Below are 22789 nucleotides of genomic sequence, written 5' to 3'. Positions count from 1 at the left end.
GTTCTTTTCCTCTCACATCAGTTGGTTGAATTAGAATTTTTAAAATGATTCTAAAGTTAACTCCAGAAGTGTAAGGAGGGGTTTTTTTTAGTGACAGTGCGGAGGTGGGAATTTAAGGGTGTGATTGAGGCAGTGAGACTGAATAACTCCTGAAAGGATATTTTTGTTCCTTTTACTATTTTACTTCAATGGAAGGAGCAAGATTTCAAGGCTGGGAAAGATAATCACCCACAGCTTTGACATGTGCTGCAGTCATTTTTAGCATGTCTAATTTGAAAGGGTGTAATCAAATCTGTCACTGTATTTTAAGCATGAAGTTCTTCAGAACAATCATTCCATTGTCCGAAGGCCATTGGAGCTTGTTGTGATAAGACTTGTTTGGAATAACGTAAAATGTTTCTCTCCCCAGGAAGAAGAATGCCCTCAGTTTCTAAACCCAAACCCTCCAATAATACCAATGGAGTACAGAACAACAGTGTATTTTGAGGGAAGACATCTAGCTTATTATCAGGTAAGTGGATTAATTCAAAAACAGCTGTCATTTGGATTCCACTTAAACTGCAGCCACACCCCTAAAGCATTAGTTTGTGAGTTCGTGTTCCTTGGAGATTCTGCTTGTAATTGTTTTTAAAGAAGGGAAAGAGCTACACTTTCAAGTTTGATATAATATTAATTACTGTGGTAGAGTCATCACCAAGACAGAATCAGAGCTGGACAAAATATTTTATGCTACTAGACATAAGGCAGGGGGTGTTTAAAGAATGAAAGTTGGACCAACTGAAACACTTGACAATTACTTTTTATCTAATGAAAGGAGGATTTAGGAATTGTGACTGATTCTTATCTTTTTTCTAATGAAATATTCACCTTTATTTTTGTTCTAGAATGAAATCCCTCAGTGTGTTTAATTCAGTTTTCACTTTTCAAACAAAAATGCACTTAGAAATTAAATGTTTCTTAGTTTGCAGAAAACAGTTTTTTGCCTTTTTTTTCTTTTGTGTGTGTGTAACCATCAAACCAGAAGATCAGGTATTTTCTCAGCTGCAGCAAAGGCTTCTCTTTCTCACTATTTGCTTCCAGAAAGTAAATTATAAAGCTTCTAAGAAGTCAAGAGTTTGACCCCAACTTAAAATTGTTTTATAATTTAGAAGTGCATAAAATGGTATTGTTACTTTGATAAAAACGAAGCTTAAACCCCACTCTTTAGGTGATAGCTCAAGTATTGTTCTTAGTTTCTATTGTTTGTCTCTGTGTTGTCTTTGTGTAAACGTGAATTGATGACAGATATGCTGGAGACTGCATCAATTGCTTTAGCTAGCAGCCATCTATCAAGGGAAAGAAGGCTCTTGTTTTTTGAGGGTTGGTTTGTTTTTTTTCCCTTTGCCAAACTGAAGTACTTTATAGCTTACAAAGTCCTTTTATCACCCCTTCTACACCCGCCAAGGGATGGAAAAGGGTAAGCAGGTCTGGAGAGAAAGGTAAAAGCAGCCCTTAAGCCCTACAGTCATGTGAAGATCACGCTGTATATCACTACACTATACATATATCAAGATCATGCATATCTATACATAGATGTGATCAAAAACAAACGTTGCTTCTTGAAGACCTTAAGATATGCATAAACAAAGAAAAGCAATTTGGTGAATTTAGTCTGTTCTCCAAGATGCCAGGACCTGTCCCTGGTAGGATGTCTGGCTGTGTGCAAGATGAGGCACACAGCGCTTGTCTTAGGCCACAGATCTATTTGGTAAAAATAGAAAAGTATTCAAAAAACTTTACTCACACCGCATTTCTTCTGTTTAACATCGTGAAGAGCTGTTTTTCTGCACACGATGAAAATCTTTCCCTGCTCCTTTGATATAAGTGGAAGAGCCCGTTCTCTCTTGAGAACAAATTCAGGGCAGATGCATAATCTAGATGTGCTGAATTTGACTTCTAGAGGACGTTTTTCCTCCAAGGAGGAGAAACAGCAGCAGGAACCCAAAATCTCCTTCGTCTGTTTTATCATTTTGTGAATAAGAATTTTAATCTTTCTGAACTACTTGTAGAGAACAGGGAATGAAAAAGCTTCTCTCCTTTCTTTTTTCCTGTGAGTTATCAATTACCTTTAACAAAGGCAGAGACACATCCTGTGGATTGAATGCTTTGTCATGGGTAGCAATGTTTAACAGTTTGTCTACAGACCAAACCTAGTATGCAGTTATTTAACATGGAACTGGGAAGGCTTAAGTGGAATTCAGGTCTCTGTAAGTAGTCAGATGAATGCATAGGACCTAGGCTGGAAAGAAGTTGTGGATCAATAGGTGTCCCAGGATGTCACAACATTTTTCTTTTAGGCGAGAGCCATGTGGAAATGTCATTTCTGTCATGGGAGCGGTTCCATACATCCTGGTACAGAGGGACACTTTTAAAGCCAAGATAATAATGCCTTCAGTGCCAGGACTTGAATAGGCACACACAGGGACTACAGCTGTATACACAGACCTCTAAGTATATGTGAAAACAGACAAGTAAGGCATGAAATAGTTGTAATCGTACACGCACTCATGCCTGTGGGGTCATGCTATCTGAAACAGTAACTTTGGTTACTGGAAGTTTATTTGAGTAAGGGCATAACCTACTTGGTAAACATCTCATTGAGGGCAGGGTGGCTCAGGAGAAGCCATGGATAGACATTTTGTAGGATTTTGCCTGCAACCCAAATGCAAAATAGCATTTGGCTTCTCATGTAGAATGATTTTGCCACAGGATATGCTGGGCATTACGGTGTGCTTGGAGCAAGCAGTCATGCAACTATGAGCACATTTAAGGCCTTTATTGATTAGGACATTGGTATATATCCTTTTGCCTCCTGTTTTCCTTTCCTAAATCCTTGCTTAGAAAAAGCAAAAATGAATGTTATGTTGTCAGTCTGAACTGCTAGCTTTATAATCTTGGTTGAATTTGTGTTTTGCTTAAAAAAGCAATGCACAACCTGCCTTATCCTGGGTGACTAAGTACACTAGTATGTATTGTGCATATAAGCATCTCTATTTCTAGGTAGAGATTACCAGTGAAGGTTTGGGCTTACTCAGTGAGTAGAAGAGGTAGATGGCTTCTAAAACTGCTAATGCAGAACTGAGGGTAGACGAATTAGCTCACACGGTTTTTATGCCCCACTTAACTTGTGAACATTTATGGTACAATGCATAAATCTCCTTGTGAGGACTTCCACTGGATGGAGATAGTCTAAAAGAGGAGAAGCTGTTCATTGTTCTTCTACCCCTCCTTCCTCTGAAAGTAAGTCCAAACTGTTGTCATTCTCTTGGGCATAGCCTCATCCAAAAGAAGAGAGGAAAGGTTAGTACTGATCAGTCATATTGAATACAACTTCTGAGAGGCATTCTCCGGCTGAGTCCTTGAAAGACTGGCACAGTAGAAGAGACAGATGTACCAGTATCAAGATAACCTTATTAGACCTCCAAAGATTTTCCTGTTTGGATTTGTCTTTGTCAATTGAATCACAGAACAGCTGAGCTGAGAGTTTTTTCAGTGTGGCACAGGTCTGAATGCTGCCTAAAGGCAGGAATGAATGGATTCAGGGCCTAGGGAGAAGAGAAGGGGAGGAAGGTGTCTATGAGGCAGGAATACTCTTGAGCTGATGCTGCCATCAAAGGCTGCCCTGTGAAATCACAGATGGAGTCATGGTGAGGCAAGGGAAACAAAGCCAGCAGGATCTGAGAGACCTTCATTCCAGTTTTCCAGGGAATTCTTGCATTCCTGCTCTTCCCAGGATCCCTACAGGGAAAACTGTAAAGGGCAGAACTCACACAGCTCTGTTAATAACACATCTGATGTGTGTAGCCATCCAATATTCACGTCCCTTGGCTTTTTCCCTAAAATAGAATGCTAGATATGTCCTGCTTTGTTTGTACTGCTTGGTGCTGCCACCTTTACTGAAACTTGGAGGAGTGCAGCAAGGTAGCAGATTCCACTGGCTCAGTGTTTCACTAGCTCTGTTTTAGAAGATGACTTTAACTGGTTAGACTTCTCCCTTTGGTCTTATTGCTTCCAGTGCTGAACAGGATATTGCCTGGTGATATTTTATTATGTTTGGTGATGATACAAGAAGCCTAAGCTGAACTTTTCTCTTCCATAGGATAAAAAATTTATGGTTGGAAACAGCCAGTTTGAATTTGAAGCTCCTGTTGACATACCAGCGGAAGGAATATTTTCGTTCATGAGTAAAGAGGTAAATGCACAAATACGATTTATCTACCAAATATATTCTGTTCTTATAGTCCTGTTCCAGTGTCCACATGTGTTCAGAAATATACAGGTAATATTAGTTTCTCTCGGAGAAGAAAGTCACCTGTGATGGAGATTCCCCTTTGGCAGTAGCAGTCAAAGGCAGCAGCTTTGGCTCAGAGCTCCTGGGGTCTCCCCTTAAAGACTCCAATTTTTCTTCTTGATTTCTCTACCTATGCAATCCACAGATTCATTGAACTGTCTCTGGAGAAATTCAGGACCATTACTCATTTGTTCTTCACTTTTTTATGCAACCTGTTGAAACCTTTGAGCATAAAAGTTGAGATCTTAGAGCTTTCTCCCTCCGCACTCAAACTCTATCTTTCCTATTTTTCATCTGTAAAAATGGGAATGATATCAGTATGTTGTTTGGCTACTTAACACCTATGTTTTTTTTCACTCTGGTTTATTCTACAGAGAAAGGAAATAGTATTTTTAAGTAAATAGTCTATTTACCAAGCTCAAAGTTGGACTCACAAATGTTATGCTGATTTTAACCTTTATGTCTTACAAGCTTACTAACAGAGTAGTTTTGGAAACTAATAGCATTTATGCAGCATTTGAGCATAGCACAAAGCATTTGCTTTATAAAGCCATTGTATTTTTCTTTGCTCTTTTCCCTTTCCACCACTTGTTGTTGGTGTTGTCTTTCAACATGAGCAGAAGCTCATGTCTTGGAGCATGTGAACCTTGTGCTTTGGCAATAACGAGGGGGTTGCACTGTAAAAGATGCAAGAGATTTTCCCTCCATGTGTCACGAGACTGCCATGTCCACAGAAGTAATGGGACCAGATGGTGTGGGAAGGGAGAACTCAGCAGGATCAGCAGCTATACTTACTGAATCTGAACAGTACCTTTGCAGCCTCGATACTCATAACCAAATGTAAATGAACTTCATGAAAAGTGAATATTGAGAAATTGCTGTCCCTTGGAACTTGACAATTGACTGTGAAGGATTAGGTTCATTAAATCATTTTTCTATAAATGTATTTGGACTAGATGAAAAAAAAAGACCATAATGTTTGGGATAGTTTCTAAAACCTTCACAGTTCTGATTATTGAGAATCATAGAAATCACATGAAGTTAACCTTGCCAAATAAAAATATATGTCTCTCTATTTTGTCATTTTTTCCAGTTCTCCTACAGTGCAAATGAGACTCTACAACTTAACTTATCCATAAGAACAGATAAGGTCAAGATTGACAGCAAACTGATGGGTAGGTATGAATATGAAATTACAGGGAGGTTAATTACAGTAAGTAATCTATGTCTTCTTGATGTGAATGTTAAATTTGTAGGTTTTACTGGTTTGGGTGAAACAAGTCTGGCAGTTCAGAAGTTATTAAGACTAAACTCCTTAATTAAATGTCAGTGTTGCCAACAAGTTTGCTGATGACACCAAGATGGAGGGAAGGGGTGCCATCCAGAGGGGCCTTGAAAGGCTTGAGAGGTGGGCCAGTGACAACCTCATGATGTTCAACAAGGCCAAGCGCAAGGCTCTGGACATGGCTTAGGGCAATCCCAAGCACAAATACAGACTTGGAGGAGAGTGTATTGAGAACAGCTCTGAGGAGAAGGACTTGGGTATATTGGTTGACTAGAAGCTCAACACGAGCCAACAGTGTGCATTTGCAGCCCAGAAAGCCAGTGTGTGCTGGGCTGCATAAAAAGAAGTGTGACCAGCAGGTTGACGGAAGTGATTCTGCCACTCTCCTCTGCTCTTGTGAGAACTCACCTGGAGTTCTGTGTTCGGCAACAGAGTCCTAAGTAAGATGTGGACCTGTTGGAGGAGGTCCAAAGGAGGGCCATGAAGATGATCATAGGGCTGGAGCACCTATTCTATGATGACAGGCTGAGAGAGTTGGGGATGTTCAGCCTGGAGAAGAGAAGGCTCTGGGGAAACCTAAGGAAACCTTGTCAGTACTTAAAAGGGGCTTATAAGAATGATGTGGGACAAACTTTTTAGCAGGTCCTTTTGCAATAGGGCAAGGGGTAATGGTTTTAAAGTAGAAGAGGGGAAGTTTAGACTAGATATAAGGAAGAAACTTGCCATGATGAAACACAGAAAAAGGTTGTCCAGAGAGGTTGTAGATGCCCCATTCCTGGAAACATTCAAGGTCTAGTTGGATGGGGCTCTGAGCAACCTGATCTAGTTGAAGATGTCCCTGCTTGTTGCAGGGGGTTGGGCCTGATGACCTTTGAAGATTCCTTCCAACCCAAATTGTTCTATGATTCTACAATTTGCAAGTTTGCTGTGCTCTGAAGAGCAATCGTAAAAGCAAAGCGTCACAGTTCCAATGAACTTAAGTAGTTTGATTTTTTTAATTTTTTTCAATGGCCATTTCCCTTCCCCAATGAACTTTCACTCTCCAACAGCAGAAAGGGATCCTTCTCACTGCTGCTCATAGGGGCATCACCGGAAATCTCAACTTTCAGCTGTGTCTCATCTCAGACAGGTTCTGCAATCTCTATGTCTGTTGGCAACCAGCAATACGTGGAAACATTGTGTTCTTTCAGCTCAAGACTTTATTCATTCATTTCTATGGCAAAAAGAAGTATATGAAGTGTTTTATATACTACAAAGACTTAGTCTCCAATATAAATTCCTTTGTAAATACACATTTATTTATTTATTTCAACATACAATAGTGAAGTAACTATGTCTGTGAGCCTAGTCCTGAGCTAAGCTGAGGAAAATCCCATCAAAACCATTGGAGCAGTACCTAGAAGCTGGGACCTACCTTACGCTTCGTTGAACTGGAGTTTAAGGCATAATATTGCAAAAACTGTGAGGCAACACGCTTGTTACTTGTGTGACGAATAAACATCAGGAAAACTAATACTGTCCCCAAGTAGTTTCCCCTGTAGACCATATTTTTCCATCTGTACACTATTTAAATTTATTCCCTTTCTTATTGGCAGCATAGAAATACGTTTTTAGAAGATTTTCCCTATGGCTCTATGTGCAGTGTTGAAAGCACTTAAAAGAGGACCTGGCATGAATGTTACAGGGAAGTCATATTACAATCTCACACTGTCTTGATTTCCATTTCAAAGGCTGTGGTGTTTAGAACTGCAGAATTTTTGACCAAATGTTCTAAATGTCTTTTTTTCCAAGACTGGGAAAAATACTGAAAAAAAAAAAAAAGTAGCTGAGTTATTAAAGAAGTGTTATCTTTCAAATTGAAATATAGAGCCCTTGCAAGAGGGAAATTGAAAAATTGTCAGCAAATATCTCTTTTTGGTATAAAAGGGATTTTTTTAATCCAAATTATCTCCTGCTTTTAAATTTCCTTGCCATATGAAATCCAGAGCGTGGTTTTATACATCTTGAAAAGAATTGGCTTTGGGTATGTGATTGCTGCTGAGAAGCACCTTTGAACCTGCTGGTGAAAGAACTCTTTCTTTTTACACTTACTGAATGCTAAGTTGCGATAGCATTTTTACATCTCACACCATCAGGGGTTCTGAACAGTAAGAAATCCAATATATCCCTTTCATCCTTTGTCCTTTTTATCAATGATTTCACAGCTGGTATCTCAAGGTGATGGATAAGAGTCTGAATCTAATGAGTGGCTTGCTGCTGGTACGTTTAATGAGCTGATCAGTGAACGGGGGGGTGTTTAATGCATCAAGGCTTTCTCTGTTACATTTATGCAACTGGATGTGAGGGACATCAAGATGTTGCAGTGCTGACATTGTTTACTGAGGGGTGGGATGAAAATTCCTGTCCAGCTGATGGGAGATAACGGAGTAATTCAGTAATCATGTTCCCGTGCCATACCAGGAGGTCATGGGGCAGTGTGGGTAGGAAAGGAGGGTTTAGGAAGGCAAGGGGAAGATTTGCTTAATAATGTTACCTGCTCAAGTTCCTGTACAATAGCAACCTTTCAGAGTGCTGGATTAAGAAAGCAATCTGGTTCCTTCAAAAGCAATTTGGAGCATAGATGTGAGGGCTTTTCCTCAGCACTATGTTCACATCCAACATACAAAGTGAAGAGTTAACACACAAACTGTTGAAAATATTGCTTGAGTTATGCTTGTTGCTTAGTGACTTCCGTATCGATGTGCTCTGTATATGAGACAAATGATGCTCCTCCTGCTTTGTGCTCATTGATTCCTTGAGAACTCAAGATGGGAGTTGAATCAAATGGATGCTCTTTCTCATTGATTTATTGTTACAAATGCCAAAGTCCCTCTGTTTTGCATATACCTCTAGTGATGTGTCATCTGAGTTTGTGCTGGTAAAGCTATCTGAAATCAAGCAAATGTGCTGACTAAATGTAAGAGGAGTTAAAACCAGGCTTCATCATGTCATTCAGTGTAAGGGGAAGAATAAAAACATGTTATTCTATTAAAGACTTGCTGTGAAACTGAATGCTGAGGCTTTAGAATATGCAAAATTTAGAGAAAAACTGTTCTTATGAGGTTATGTACTCCCATGCAACTCTCAGAGAGACTGTAGCCAGGTTTGGCACATCTGTAATATTGTTCAAGCCTAGCAGGGAAATAAGCACTGTTAAAAAATAATGGAAAAGCAGCATTCTCATTTTACTTCTTCATTTCAGTAGAAATCTGACATGGTAGCCTCTTAGAATTTAAAAGCTGCTGCTGCTGCTGTTATCTAGGAAGATACCAAGTGCATTGAAATGTTAGTGACTGGAGAGTGGATTCGCCAGTATCACCCCTAGAGTCCTGCTCCTCTGAGAATAAAAGCTTTCTTTAAATAGTAATTTTTGATGGCCTTTACCATATGTAATCTCAAAGGAATCTATCCTAGTCTGTTTTGCCCACATCTGTTTACTTTGCTTTGCTTCCTGCATCTTTAAGGATGACTCTTGTTTGAAAAAACCCCAGTGTCAGTAAGGGTACCATTTACTGAGACTTAATGAGCACATAAACCAGCTCATCACTACTGGAAAGGGGAGATGTTGAGTCTCTGTCTTGCACTCCCCACTCCCATCTGTGAACACATTTAACTCTTGAAAGAGCACAGGAGGAAACCTGGATAGTTTTCTGATGTTCTGGTAAGTTAAGTTGATTTACAGGAAGACTCAACAGGTGCCAGAGCCTTGGTGGCAGAGAGGGAGAGGCTGTATGGCCAGGAAAAAAAAAGAGAGTAAACAGTGGAGAGAAGCAGGGATGAAGGGAAGAGGAGAAAAGGAGGGAGTAAGAAGTCTTCCTCTTTACAATAATCAGCTCGCCTTCCCTGGGGTGCACAGCACTCACACACTGGGTAATCTGTGCAACTTGCATGCTTCCCCTAGAGAAATGGGCAGCATCTTTTCAGTCTGTTTTCTTCTGGGCTAGCTCTCAAGTGCATCTCCAAATGTTTTCTTGCAAGCCCAGGCTTTCCGTATGGTGCTGGGCCACCCAGCTATGTCTCAGCTTTGCATCTATTTAGGCAGATTAATTTTGTTCAGTGACTGTGCATCATGCTAGAGATTGATGGGGGCCAAAACAAGCTTGGTGTCTGGGACAGTTGGTGCATGATTCATCAGGCTGTCAGGCCTGATTTCTTAACTCAAAAAATCTAGAATTAAACCCCACTACGGAAGGAATAAGGCATACAACAGGATGGCAATTCAAGACAAAAGAGAAAGCAAAAGGAAGAATATAGAGTAGAATGGAGAAATCAAGAGGTATTAACTTGAACAAAGGATAACACTTCATTAAGTGTTAACTTTCTATTCAGTTAAGGCTTTAGTGATGATTTTGGAAAGGCCCAAATATCCTGGAAACAGCCCACAAAGGCAGCTCTTTTCCTTTAAATAAGTGACTGGCAGAGGTCCCATGCCAGCTGATGTCTGTCCCTATTGACACCCGTGCAGAGTTTATACCCTTGCACATCTGACTCCTGGTATACCAGGAGGGCCTGTTTGTTTGAACCAGTCTTTGAAAAGTTTCATTGAGGATAGTCAAATAAAAGACTTTGTACTTAAATGTTTTGACAGTGGCTGAGTGACAGAAATGTATTTGGGTTTTCTTGATAGTTTATTCATATCTCTGCACATAGATAGATTTCAGGATTTTCCATACAGGGAAAAATACAGTTTTTGCTCAGCATCATTCATGGGTTAAGTACAGAGTTTGCATATTCTTCACACGGCTCCACTGAACTTTGTACATAAGATTAGTTTTCCTTCGTATAACACACTCAACATCCTTAAACCAGAGGAAACCGTCTTAAGTGCATTTATTGCTCATATTTCAGTGACTCTGTACAACTGCTCTTACGGACGAAGCGACTGCAGCTTATGCCTCGCGGCCCATCACGACTATAAGTGTGTCTGGTGTGAAGAAGATGGCAAGCCCAGCAAGTGCGTGTATGAAAAACTCTGTCGCGTTCCTCCCACCAACACGTGTCCTCATCCAGAAATCACTCGCGTAAGATTGCTTTTTTCTCTCCCTACCACTGTATTATTTTTCAGAAGAAAGCTTCCAAGCAAGCTCATACTGAAAGGCAAGTCTTTTTTCTTAGGGTGTTAAGTAAGCTTCTGCAATAGCTGCAAGGGAATAATGCCAGTAGTGATGTGTCAGAGAGATTTGTGAAGACTCAAAATAAGAGACTGAATGGAGTCTTTGAGACTCCTTGCTTTTCAGGCTTTGTCCTCAGTGTGCCAGAAGCCAGGCTAGCAGTGTGAGTTTAAACGTGGCACTTGATTCTTGAGAATCAGCATGGATTATTTTTTTTTATCTCCTGGAGTTCTTTCTACCTGAAATAAGTGTATAAGAGAGGTTTACTGCTCCTGGAACTACAAGGACTTAGCAGGCTCATTAACAGGCTTCAAACTAGACTTTTAAACAGTGTTTAATAAGGGAGCAGGTTGTTTCTGGCTCACAAAGTGTTTTCCAGGTGTCAGTGATATTTTCCAGTCCACACCAGAATCAAACCTAAGGCTGCAGAAGTTGAATGTAAGGAGTCAGAGAGACCGAAAGAGCACCCCTGACTTACTGTGTGGTTGGAGCATTCACTCAGGGTGAGGGAAGGCTGTTGTCCGCATTTGTGAACCAGTAGCCTAAGGAAGAAGTAATAAATCCTTGTCCTTACCAGCAACAAGCAAAGGTTGTTTTCCTTGGCATAATTGTCAAGTAAAGCATGACATGTACTTCCACTGAACAAGTCTAAATTGCTGCAACAGCGGTATCAGTACTTTGAACTTCAGACACACTCTTTGATGAGAACATACCCCAGGCTATCACAGACGTTGAGTGTGGCAGAGGCTGAGAATCATAACAGGGATGTTTCACTCAAAAGGAACTGTTTAGTTCTGAAACCTGTGGCTCAAACTGATGGAGATGCTGAATCTCCTGAGGCTGTGCAGTTAGGGGTGCAGCCTGGCTACAGGCAGACCAGCAGCATGCTGGAGGAGGTTGACCGTGATGATGTGTCTAAGAAGAAATGGTAGGCAAACAGTTCAAGGCTGCCAAGGCAGGCAAACACCCTAAAATCTCAACAGGAAGTGTGGAGAAGAATACTTGTGCGATACCTGTGCTCAGATATAGATATTTGAGTGGGAAGGAAAAGGAAAATAAAGAAAAAATACAAGTGTTCTCACGTGGGGTACTGTTTGTACATGATTGTGGATTAAATACTAAAATATTATTTTTTGCAAAGCTTTTGTTAGCCTCAGATTTGCACAAAATATTTGGAAACTTACAGAAGCCATTGAGTCATTTTCCAGCTAGTTTATTCATGGTTGAGTACAAAGGGATGGCCAGCAGGCAGAAGTTTCAGGAAGCTGAACCAGTGGGAAAACAGAACAAGTGATTCTGGAGCTGGGCTGGGCAGCAGCAGCCATGTCCCTGTGCTCAGACTTGCTTAGATCTAAGAAGCTCAGGTTTTGATGGAGCAGACATTTAAGTCCAGACTTTCAGCAGCTGCATTTGTTTGGCTTCCAGTTACTGCCTATGGGACTCTGAATCATTCTTGATACCATCCTTGACAGTAAACTTACAGCGCTTCAAAGCTAAAGACCTGAAAAGGTCTTGCTGGAGGTGCTGCAAATATTACATAGGAAACAAGTTAGTCTCCCAACAAATATTCAGAATTCAAGTGCCTGTTTGGGTCATATTTCAAACTGAGAAGTCCACTGCAACTGCAGAATTTTCTCAGCTCTCATTTTAATTGCAAGTTAATTAATTAGCATCAGCCCGTGTACTCAGCATCCTACCATTTGATGCACTAAGGGAGATCAGGGTACTAGAGGAACCTTTGAAGACACTATGTGCAGCAGCACTGTGTGTTAGGAAGGTACACTGTTCTGATGTGAACCTAAGGGGAGAAAATCATGGCAAAAAAATGCTGGAAAAGCTCCACAGGATCATTACAAGAGGAGCCTGATCCATTTGCTTTTCAAAATCACAGTACATTACTGGAGGATGCAAACTTAGAGTAAACACCAAGCAAGAGTTTTGTATGTAACAGTGTGTGTGGCACAGGAGACAAAATCTGCAGCTGATGATACTGGTTCTAAGCTAATAGATGGTAAATTAATATTAACAAGTTAAATAGCGTGTTTTTGTATGGGTCCTACAAGAAACATCTTTTGAAATGTGTGTAACTTAAAGTAGCTTTACATAATATGGAAAGGCAACAAGGTCAGTGAAGTATTTAATTTTGCTTTTTTTTTTTAACATTTTCTCATGCAAACACAGATTGAACCAAAAACTGGACCACTAAGTGGTGGAATTCTTTTGACCATAATGGGATCTAATTTGGGAATAACAGCAGAAGATGTAAAAAATATAACAGTGGCAGACGAGGAATGTGTTTTCAAAGAGGAGTTCTACTCCGTCTCCACAAGGTAATTGCTGGATACTTTTCATAAGATTTTAGAATAAAAAATGAATCTCTGTGCATTTTCAGAAGAAGATGATCTTCCTGTGATTATAAAAGATTATCAATAGAAGAAAGAACTAGTGTGATGTACCTGCAATATTTCATAGTGACATTCGAATCTTTATTTAAAATTGTTATATATGCAAATACAGCAACAAATTTACAATAGTGTACTGCAATCCTGCTTCTGATTGATTAAGTTTTTTCCTTATTTGAAAAGCTTTCATAAACTATAATTGCAGAGATCTCAAGACTATCTATTTGTTTTTAAATGAAAGGCATTGTAGGTATACATCTAGTCATTAAAATCTTTGGTGAATCTGAACCACAGTGCAACCAAGCATGCAAGATTTATGGGAAAGTAGGCAAAGCAAGATTAAATGTTTATGGTTTAGTCTAGCCACAAAGCTTCTTTCCTGGGGTCAGGGAAGAAGCCTGGCTTTAGGTATAGGTATAGCTTTAGCTTTAGATGGCTGAGTTTCATCCCAGAGCCAACAAGCCCATGGATGTTGGATGGCCTAAGCAGATTGGTAGATGCTTTGCAGGTAACCTGTCACACTCTTACACAGTGCCAAAAATTAAAACAAAGTGCCTAAATTCTTTTAGGTGTTTCCTGCAGATTATCTTGAGCATCTAATTTCAAGAGGGAAATACCCTTTTGACATTAGGTAATAAAAAACCTAGCACAAAGGTTCAGTAGTAATATTAAGAGTAATAGCATATTTTAAGCAGTGTGATCTTTCATTGGCTTTTGATATTTACAGCTTCAATTGAAACCTTGTCTTTCTTTCTCTCCAGTTAAAGTGTACTCCACTAACTTTTTTGCTACTTCTGTGGCATGTTTCAAAAGGGATTTTGAAGATACCTAAGTGGTTTTTTAGTTCTTGAAAAATGTTTAGCTTTAATCAGTTTATGGATTGGCCATTTGGAAGCTTCCCAGGCTCCTAGAACTTAAGAATGTGTATATAGCTGTTTATCTCTTACTGCTTCCCAAATCCATTGCTGTCACTTGTGTGTTTACATGTACATCACCATCTACAAAATTCCCAACTTTTATACAGTCATCTTTTCCCATTCCCTATTTTCAGTGTTTGCAAAAGCTGCACTGAATTGCAGCATAGCCTTACAAGAATTTCCCCAGCCTCTTGGCTTTTTCTAAAGCTTTTTGATATTTTTAAATACATGGAAAGGAGCCAGAAGTGAAATGACTGGTTCCTTGTATCATAGCAACATTACTGGTTTCCTGAGCTCTGCCAGATTGGTAATGCGCGCGAACAAATGCAACTTGCATAATGTCATTTATCAACAAATTAGGAGGATTTGAAGGATGTTCTCCATTAGGGAAGCCTTGAAAAAGAACTTACTCAAAATCTCCAAATAGATATGTACAATTTTCTTTCTTTATCTTCCTACATTCTTTTGTTTTATTATTACCTTCTTTTATTTAATTGAATTTTAAACAAAATTAATAAGTGCCTAGTCTTACTCCCCGATCCTTCTGCAGTAAAAAGCTAGTCATTTTTAGGAGACAGTTGCTCCCAGGGGCAGGAAAGCAGCAAGATTTAAGGCACTTAAGGCTGCTTTTCTGGCTCTGCGATGATTTAATCGTTGGCCTTCAAGAAGTCATGTTCTCATTCTTTGTAGTTTTCCATTTGTAATGTGGGGGAAGGGAGGCAATGCCAGTGCTGGGGAGGGGAGGGAACTTTTCTCAACTAAAATTCCTGCTAGCCACGCTATGGCATTTCTCCCCCACACCTCCCGGCCCTGGCCTCCGGCTGCTTTCCCTAGCTTGACATATGGTAAAAATTCCTCCAAAGGCACCATTTCCTGTTTCTGCCTGACAAGAAGATACAACTTCCAAGAACACAGTAGAAGGATGATGAGGAACAGAATCAGGCAGCCGTACACATGCCAGGACATGCAAGAATTTAAAGAATTTTGTCCATTTGCCAGTACCCAGGCAGAAAAGTCTGGAGTGATCTGCAGAGGGGCGTTACAATCCTTTTATTATAAGTCCCAATTTAAGTATATCATAACCAGTAATTTAGGGGTTTTGGTGTGTTTGGTTTGATTTGTTTTTTTCTATTTGAGTTTTTCTTTTTTAAATAGTTGCGCACTACTTAAGGGAAAACAGCAATAATCCTGCAGGGAAAAAGCAACGGAAATGAGCAGTGATCCTCGGGGTGTGTCCTATATGAAACTGCCTGTGCAGGCAGCAAACAGTATATACTGCCTTATCTAACTGTATTATCAGCTCTCCATTAAGCATTTGTCACGGTTTTCAAGTATGCCGAATCTGTATTGCATTTTCATACTTGTATTCTCTGGATTACCTGTTTGAAATAAAAATGTAAACCTCCTACCTATCATTCTGCAGCAATGTTAGTTAAGGCAGGGTTTTCTTGGCCAATGGTCCTTGACCTCTGATTTTGTGTGGGTTATCTGAGATTTTATTCCCAGAGAACAGTAATTATAAAGGGAATTTGATCTTAGGTGTGAAAATACAGTAGTTGAAAGATAGCAGGGTGTGCAACAAAAGTATCAGCAGTTAAAACACATGAAGTTACAAGATAGCTGGCAATCTGATTCTTACAGCAAGGGAGTTCTCCGTGTTTTTCAATATCACAAGGTCCAGTAAAACCCTTGTGTAGTGTTGGAGCAGTTCTCTGACTTGTGGGCTGAACTGGAATCTTCTGTAGAAGGGACCTCTACTAATGGATTGCTAAAGTAGCTGTTGTGTAAAGTGCTCAGGTTTCAATTTTACCTACCTTTAGATAGAAGAGTAAACTATTCTTGGGTGTTTTTGCTGGGAATGTGAGGCAGCATTCAAGTACCTTGAGTAGGATAAGGCAAAGTTAGTGCTTTTCTGGCAGCGTGTGTGGTAGGTCACATACATTGCATTGGTATTGCAGCTGTTACTTCTAGCAGATAAACTTGCATTCTTTCTCGCTAGGATTGTATGTCAAGTTGGACCAATGAATGAACCAAAACAAGGTCAAATTGAAGTTAACATCAACGGAAAACTGGGTAAATCACCAAGTGAAGTGCTGTTTACATACCAGGTAAGTGCATTTTTTTCCAGAGACCTGTTTTATATGCTGTGCATGACTGAAATTGAAAGTTAACCTGTTAACCGCAGAGGCACAGAGTCGCGTGTTTGCCTTACAAGCTTTGTTTCATCAATAGCACTGTCATTCAAGAACGTTAAAAAACACTTAACTTCAGCATTTCTTTATACAAAAAGGGTGTGCCAAAAATCTATTCTGATCAATACATCCAGGGTCTCAAATAGGATGTCATTGTTTGTAATTCAAGTTAAAAAGATGTGGTGGAAAAGGAGCTGTAATAAGTTTGTTCAGTTAAGTGTCACTGTTGAATAAAAAAGAATCAGCACTGCAAGAAATTACGTATTCTTTAGAAGCACAGTTGGTGCACTGTTTTAATCACAGTGTTTAGCCTAGCCAATGCTCTTAATTACAAGAAGGGATGCAGAGCAGCTGAAGAATAAGTAATGAAGGTACATCAATTTTTTAATAATTTATTTCATTCAAAAATATGTCATGCAGAGCCACAGACAGCGTGATGTGTGTTCATATCACACATACGCTTTGTTTTCAGTGTCACTATGAAGGAGAATTTCACTTGTGTCTTAATTGCTTTACCCTAACCATGGCCCTAGGTTACAGCTGGTCTGCCCTGTGGTTTAGCAGCATGAAGCTTTATCTGTATCTATCAGATCTTCAAAATTTTTGAAAGCCTGTGATTGTGATAGTTGAGAGGTTTAAATAATCTCTGTCCTCATACTGATATTTAAAATTGCACCTGTAAACTGTAAAATTTGAAAATATAGAGGGTGGGTTAGGCTTTTATCTTCTCCCGTATTTCTACTTCTGTCTCATTAATTCTTGACATCTTGTGAGAAGGAAAGGAGTCGGCAGTAAGCGGTGGAGTAAGTCAAGAATGACATTCACCTGACAGGAGGATATTCTTGTTTTTTGCAAATCAAGTGGGGTTTTTCCATAATTTCCAAGCAAATAATTCCTTTCCTTGGTGATATCATTACAAAAAGAAGAAAAAAACACCCTTTTTGCTTGAAAATGTCCTCTGTTCCATTGTGGAAATGTAGCTTACAGTTAACTCTTTCTTTGTCAATCTCATTTGTCATAAGTGGAGAGCAACATAATCTCCCACGTTTATGTGTTTGTGGTCTCTAAGACAGAGACTATCATGGTAAACCCTGCACAAGATGAGATTTTGACATGAACCAATTGTGTTGGGTACATTTTACAGCACTTTTCCTATGCTTATCCTGTGTGTAAAGATTCTCCCATGGTTTGCATGAAAACCACATGGAGATGTTATGGAGTGTGTTGAAATGTAAGCTGAAGCCCCCATGTAGGCTTCAAAGCCTGCCTGTGAATTTGTTCTGGTGTCATTCCTTGCTCAGCCCACCTGGGAGATGAGATAAGCAGCTACCATTTTGGCTGTTTAAGGGAAGGATTCTTGATTGCTCATCAGTGTGCTGCTAGGAGAAGCCACTGTGCACAGGCATCACCCCTGTGGATGTTTTCTTGCAAGTCCAGGACCCCCTGTGTGCCCATGTCTGCCTGCATTGAGGTTACTGAAATATCAGATATCTAAGCTAACTGCCAATAAAGTGCATTTTAATTTACTGCAAAAATCTTTCCATGGGGACTCTATTTACAAAATGCAAAGCAATGGCAAGTAATACAGCTCATGCTTTAAAACTGGTGAAATTCATTTCTAGTTTCATTTCTTTTAGTTTCACAAGAAAATTAAGACAACTGTGAACTGTATTAGGATTAAAGTCAGTTCAGGGCAGCGCACTGACACGCACCTCTACAAGTGTGACAAGAGCACTTTGACATGCGAACAGATAATCAAAGCAACAATCATTTCAGTTGACATTGTCTTAAAAGCTACAATCTTGTTTCACTTCTGTTTTCAGGCATTTCTTTGGCTACTTCTTTCAGCAAACATGTGAAAACTGTGCTTTGTTAAAAACCTCTTCCATTTTGTGTATACAAAGAAAAGAAAATACTTTTCTTTCCAAGAGCCTTCCTAAAATAAATTTTCTATTATGTATTTCCACCTTTCTTTGGCACATTGTCTGGCTACCTTCCTGCTGGTAATTATCACAGAATCACAAAATGGCTGAGGTTGGAAGGGACCATCAGGGATCATCTAATCCAACCTCCCTGCTCAAGCAGGGTCACCCAGAGCACATTGCTCAGGATTGCGTCCAGATGGCTCTTGAGTATCTCCAGGGAAGGAGATTCCACAACCTCTCTGGGCAACCTATTCCAATGCTTGGTCACCCTCACAGTGAAGAAGTTCTTCCTCATGTTCAGGTGGAACTTCCTGTGTTTTACTTTATGCCTGTTGCCTCTTGCCCTAGCACCTGGGATCACTGAGAAGAGTCTGGCACCATCCTCTTGACACCCTCCCTTCAGATACTTATATCTATTGATCAGATCCCCCGATCCTTCTGTAGGCTGAGCAGACCCTCTCCCTCAGCCTTTCCTGATGAGAGATGCTCCACAACCTTAATCATCCCAGCAGCCCAGAGCTCCAGATGTTCCAGATGTTCTTACATGAAGGTCAACTCTATCACCTTGCCTTCCTGTCCTGTCTTTCCTAACAAGTGTGTAACCGTTCATGACATCATTCCAGTCATGTGAGCTGTCCTGCCACGTCTCTGTAATTGCAATGAAATCGAAGCCTAGTGACTGCACATAGATCTCTAATTCTTCCTGTTTCCCATACTCCGTGCACTGGTATACATGCACTTCAGAGAGGTATTCAGGTGTGTCAGTTTCCCAGGAGGGGTGCAAGAGGATACCCCATGTACAGGTCCTGTAGGCACTTCCTTGGCTGTATGCACTTGCTGGAGGTATCCGCACTCAAGCCTTGTGTTGCCATGCATGTGTGGTGTCTATAACTCTCCTCTTCCCCACCTTTCTCAGTTTAAAGCTCTTCTTACCAGGCTGGCCAATCTGTTGGCAAAGATGCATGTGCCCTGTTGGGTGAGGTGATCCTGTCCTCCCAATCAGCTGTTGATCTTTAAACAAGGTCCCATGGTTCTAGAAACCAAAACCCTGTTGCCAACACCAGCAACACAGCCGGTTTTTTACTTGGTGAATCTGCCTACTCTTCTTCTTGTCACGTACCTTAACTGAAGGATCAAGGAGAAAGCTACCTTGGCCCCCAGAGCCTTGACCACCATCCCCAGAGCTGAAATCCTGTTTGAGAGTTCCCGGGTTATCCTCAGTGTCATTGGTGCCCACATGAAAGAGCAGCAGGGGGTAATAGCGGGATGTGTGGACAAGCCTCGGTAGTCTTTCCATGACATATCTAATTCGAGGCCCAGCAGACTACAGACCTCTCTAGACAAGCACCTGGCAGATGGGTGCCTCTGTCCTGCACAGCAGAGTCACCACAGTGATCACTTGCCATTTCTTCCAGGTCATTCTGCACATTCCACACTGGCACAGGGATCAGTATCTCAGTTCCTTCACTTGAGGTCATCCTGTGTGGCACAGCATCCAGCAGTTCAGTTCCTTCACTTGAGGTCATCCTGTGTGGCACAGCATCCAGCAGTTCAGTTCCTTCACTTGAGGTCATCCTGTGTGGCACAGCATCCAGCAGTTCAGTTCCTTCACTTGAGGTCATCCTGTGTGGCACAGCATCCAGCAGTTCAGTTCCTTCACTTAAGTCATGCCCAGCTCCTCAGCTTGCAGGGAACTAAACCTGTTTGTCAACTGCAAGTTTTTGGGAGGAACAGGAGCCTTACTCCTTGTATGGGGAGGGACCAGTTACCACTGTTTTCACTGTATGTTCTGATCATCTGAAGCACAATAGCTTCAGCTTTAGCAGTGACCACTCTAAATGCAGTGTGTGGTAGCACAGGGCAGAAGTGCACAAATAGTGCATAAGGAGACAATGCAGCTGCTCAGCCTCGTGTGTACACCAAAGGTGTCATCATACTCCCCACACTCTCAGTGTCATACTTATGACTAATGTCTACCACTAAAACCACAAAGTCAGTTATCAAGTAGATTAGATATAAGGAAGAATGTTTTTTATGGTGAGGGTGCTGAGGCACTGGCACAGGTTGCCCAGAGAAGCTGTGGCTGCCCCATCCCTGGCAGTGTTCAAGGCCAGGTTGGACATGGCTTGGAGCAACCTGGTCTAGTGGGAGGTGTCCCTGCCCATGGCAGGGGGCTGGAACTGGATGAGTTTTAAAGGTCCCTTCCAACCCAAACTATTCTATGACCCTAGAAATACTGCTACATTCGGCTCTAGTTGATAACCAGTCTCAACAGTGAGATGCATTTTTAAAGCTGTATTGATGAGGTCGATAGCTGGCCCAACACAGGGCTCAGACTCCTGTTTCTGCCCTGTCTGGCAGCACAGTGCATTTCTGAGCCTCCATTAAATGGGTCAAAAATGGGTTGAAAGGGAAGCCATGGTTTCAATTTAAAATGATTTCTGAACTAAAATGCCTAGGTGCAGAAGAGTCTGTGCTGTGCAGTAAACACTTCATCTATACAGATGCATAACAGTGGAGGAAAGCTCTATTTCTCCCTAACCATCACAGTTTCCGTATCCAAGCTGAGCGTTGTTCAAGTCCAGCCATTCCAGTGAAATTAAATTCTGGTAACCCAGTCCTCCTCTACTGCCGTTTCTGTTCTTTTGCTATAATCAGTATCAGGCAGTAACCATTTTCCCGCTTAGTGAAACAGAAATGAAGTGATGCTAAATTTTAATATCCAGCTATGCAGCACATCTGGAGCACTGACAGCTTGGCTGGTCTCTGAACAGGTGGAGCAGTAACATGGCTGAAGGCCAGTCCTGCTTTTTTGTTCGTTGTGAACTTTATCTGATTTGCTTGTTACTGTAACAGTGAAAAACAGTATCAAAGGAAGGAGTTAAGCTCCTCCTAGATATATAGCCCACATTTGCTGATCCCATACAAAGCATGATTCCTTTCTCAGAATACCTTATTCTCAGACTTGAGCCACTGAGGGCTTGCAGCTGGTTCTGGGATCTCTAGCATCTGTTTGCAAGAGTAATTCTGTGAGTTTTAGGGTATGCAGATTAAAAAGACTATATTGTTTCTAGCTCTAATAAATGTAAGATGGTGAAATTAAAGGTAGAACTTTGCAAAAGTGTAATACATTTCTGAGGTGCTGAAGGTAATTTAGGGACTGGCGTATAAAGAATGGCTTTTAGTAAATCAGGAAGTCTATTTACCTAAACGAGATGAATCAAAAGAGAAGAAGGGTGGATAAAGTAGAGTCTGATCTAAAAACAAACATGAACATGACTATTGAGACAAAGGGGGGGGCACAAAATCACAAAATGGAATATAGAAATCTTTAGATCTCCGTATCACTATTCACCATACTGGTAGTTTGAATGTGAAACTGAACAGCACAGTTCCATTTAACAAGGTGCAATCTTCTGCTTAATCTACTCCTGGCTTGGCAGTTTCCTCTTACTTGCATCCATCCTCTGCTTTCCTTCTTGATGTTTGAAGCAATTGCTCTGGGAGCTCTCACCGGTGCAGTTGAGTAGTACCACAAGGCTTTTGTGGAGTTTAGCTCACTCCTTGATTTTTCTCTCCAAGTTTTTACCTCAGCACATGGATTCTACACTGTAGTTGTGGGGCTTGGGTGGGTTTTTGCAAGGAGAGGGGGAGGATATTACATGCTGGATGCCATTACAATTGATGCTGATAAGCCACACATCTGCAGCAGTCTGGAATTGCTTCCAGAGGATCTTATTTTATTCCCGAGTCCTGAAGCACATCTTGTTTGTGTGCCAGCCTGCACAGGAGCCAGAACTCCTGGGTAGTGGAGAGTTTTAGCAAAGCTGGCCCTTCCTCATGTGGTTATTATTAGACTTAATTCTCTGTCATCTGAGCTATGCACTTAAATACACATCCCACCATCCAGTGCTCGTGGTTCTGCTTGAAAGCTGCCAGTGAACCCTGGCCCTATGATAATGCAGACTTTCCAGTCACGCATGCTTCCAGTTCTCCATCAGACCTGTCAGCAAGGCTCTGTGGTCTTTTCAGAAAATCATGTGGTGTTTGCCTCACGATCAAAAGATGCTGCCTGCAGTCCAAAAAATTACTTGTTTAAAATATCAGCCCTTTGCATAAGCATCCCATCCACAGCACACAGCGCGCAACATGCACTGCCAGGCAAATTCTGTGCCTGGGCACCTGCACTGCCTGGAAGCGTTTGATCAGCTCACATGGTGTGAGAGTTGAACAAAGCAGCCTCGGAAAGGCAGGACTCATCTCACTTCTCTGCTGTTGCAGAAATAACCCAGGAGCTGAAGCCTGCCTTGTTTTGTGTGTGCTGTGACGAGATGAGCTGGTGGGTCAGGTCAGCCACTGCGGTGAGCACCAGGCTGCCAAGAGCACACAATGGAAATCTTCTGGTTGAATATCCTGTGAGTGGGTGGCTTGTCTGCAGAAACAAGAAGCAGGCTCCTTTGAGTCGGAGAACAGGGGAAGTGAAGGGGGAAAGAGCAGTTCCTAATGATTTGTGTACCCCTTTCAGAAGATTAATTTATCTCCTGTGGTTACCTTTATAGTCCATGAAATGACATTTTGACCTCCAAGA

At 41.0% G+C, this 22789-nt stretch overlaps 1 protein-coding gene across 4 annotated transcripts in view; it reads left to right on the top strand.

Moving 5' to 3' along the window:
• PLXNB2 (plexin B2) overlaps positions 1–22789 on the top strand; it is a 114609-nt gene that overhangs the window by 51291 nt on the left and 40529 nt on the right. For all 4 annotated transcript variants that reach the window (XM_057415831.1, XM_057415834.1, XM_057415830.1 and 1 more), the window contains exons 10-15: positions 410–511; positions 4139–4231; positions 5424–5505; positions 10503–10675; positions 12947–13095; positions 16084–16192. In XM_057415831.1, the coding sequence (XP_057271814.1) occupies positions 410–511; positions 4139–4231; positions 5424–5505; positions 10503–10675; positions 12947–13095; positions 16084–16192 (708 nt within the window). The remainder of the gene's footprint in view (positions 1–409; positions 512–4138; positions 4232–5423; positions 5506–10502; positions 10676–12946; positions 13096–16083; positions 16193–22789) is intronic.

Source organism: Pezoporus wallicus, unplaced genomic scaffold, assembly GCF_028554395.1.
Source record: "Pezoporus wallicus isolate ANWC-B61680 ecotype Strahan unplaced genomic scaffold, APGP_CSIRO_Pwel_v1 contig_6966, whole genome shotgun sequence".
NCBI classification, from domain to species: Eukaryota; Metazoa; Chordata; class Aves; order Psittaciformes; family Psittacidae; genus Pezoporus; species Pezoporus wallicus.
The sequence above is the reverse complement of the archived record's forward strand: the minus strand, read 5'-3'. Positions and strand labels throughout refer to the sequence as shown.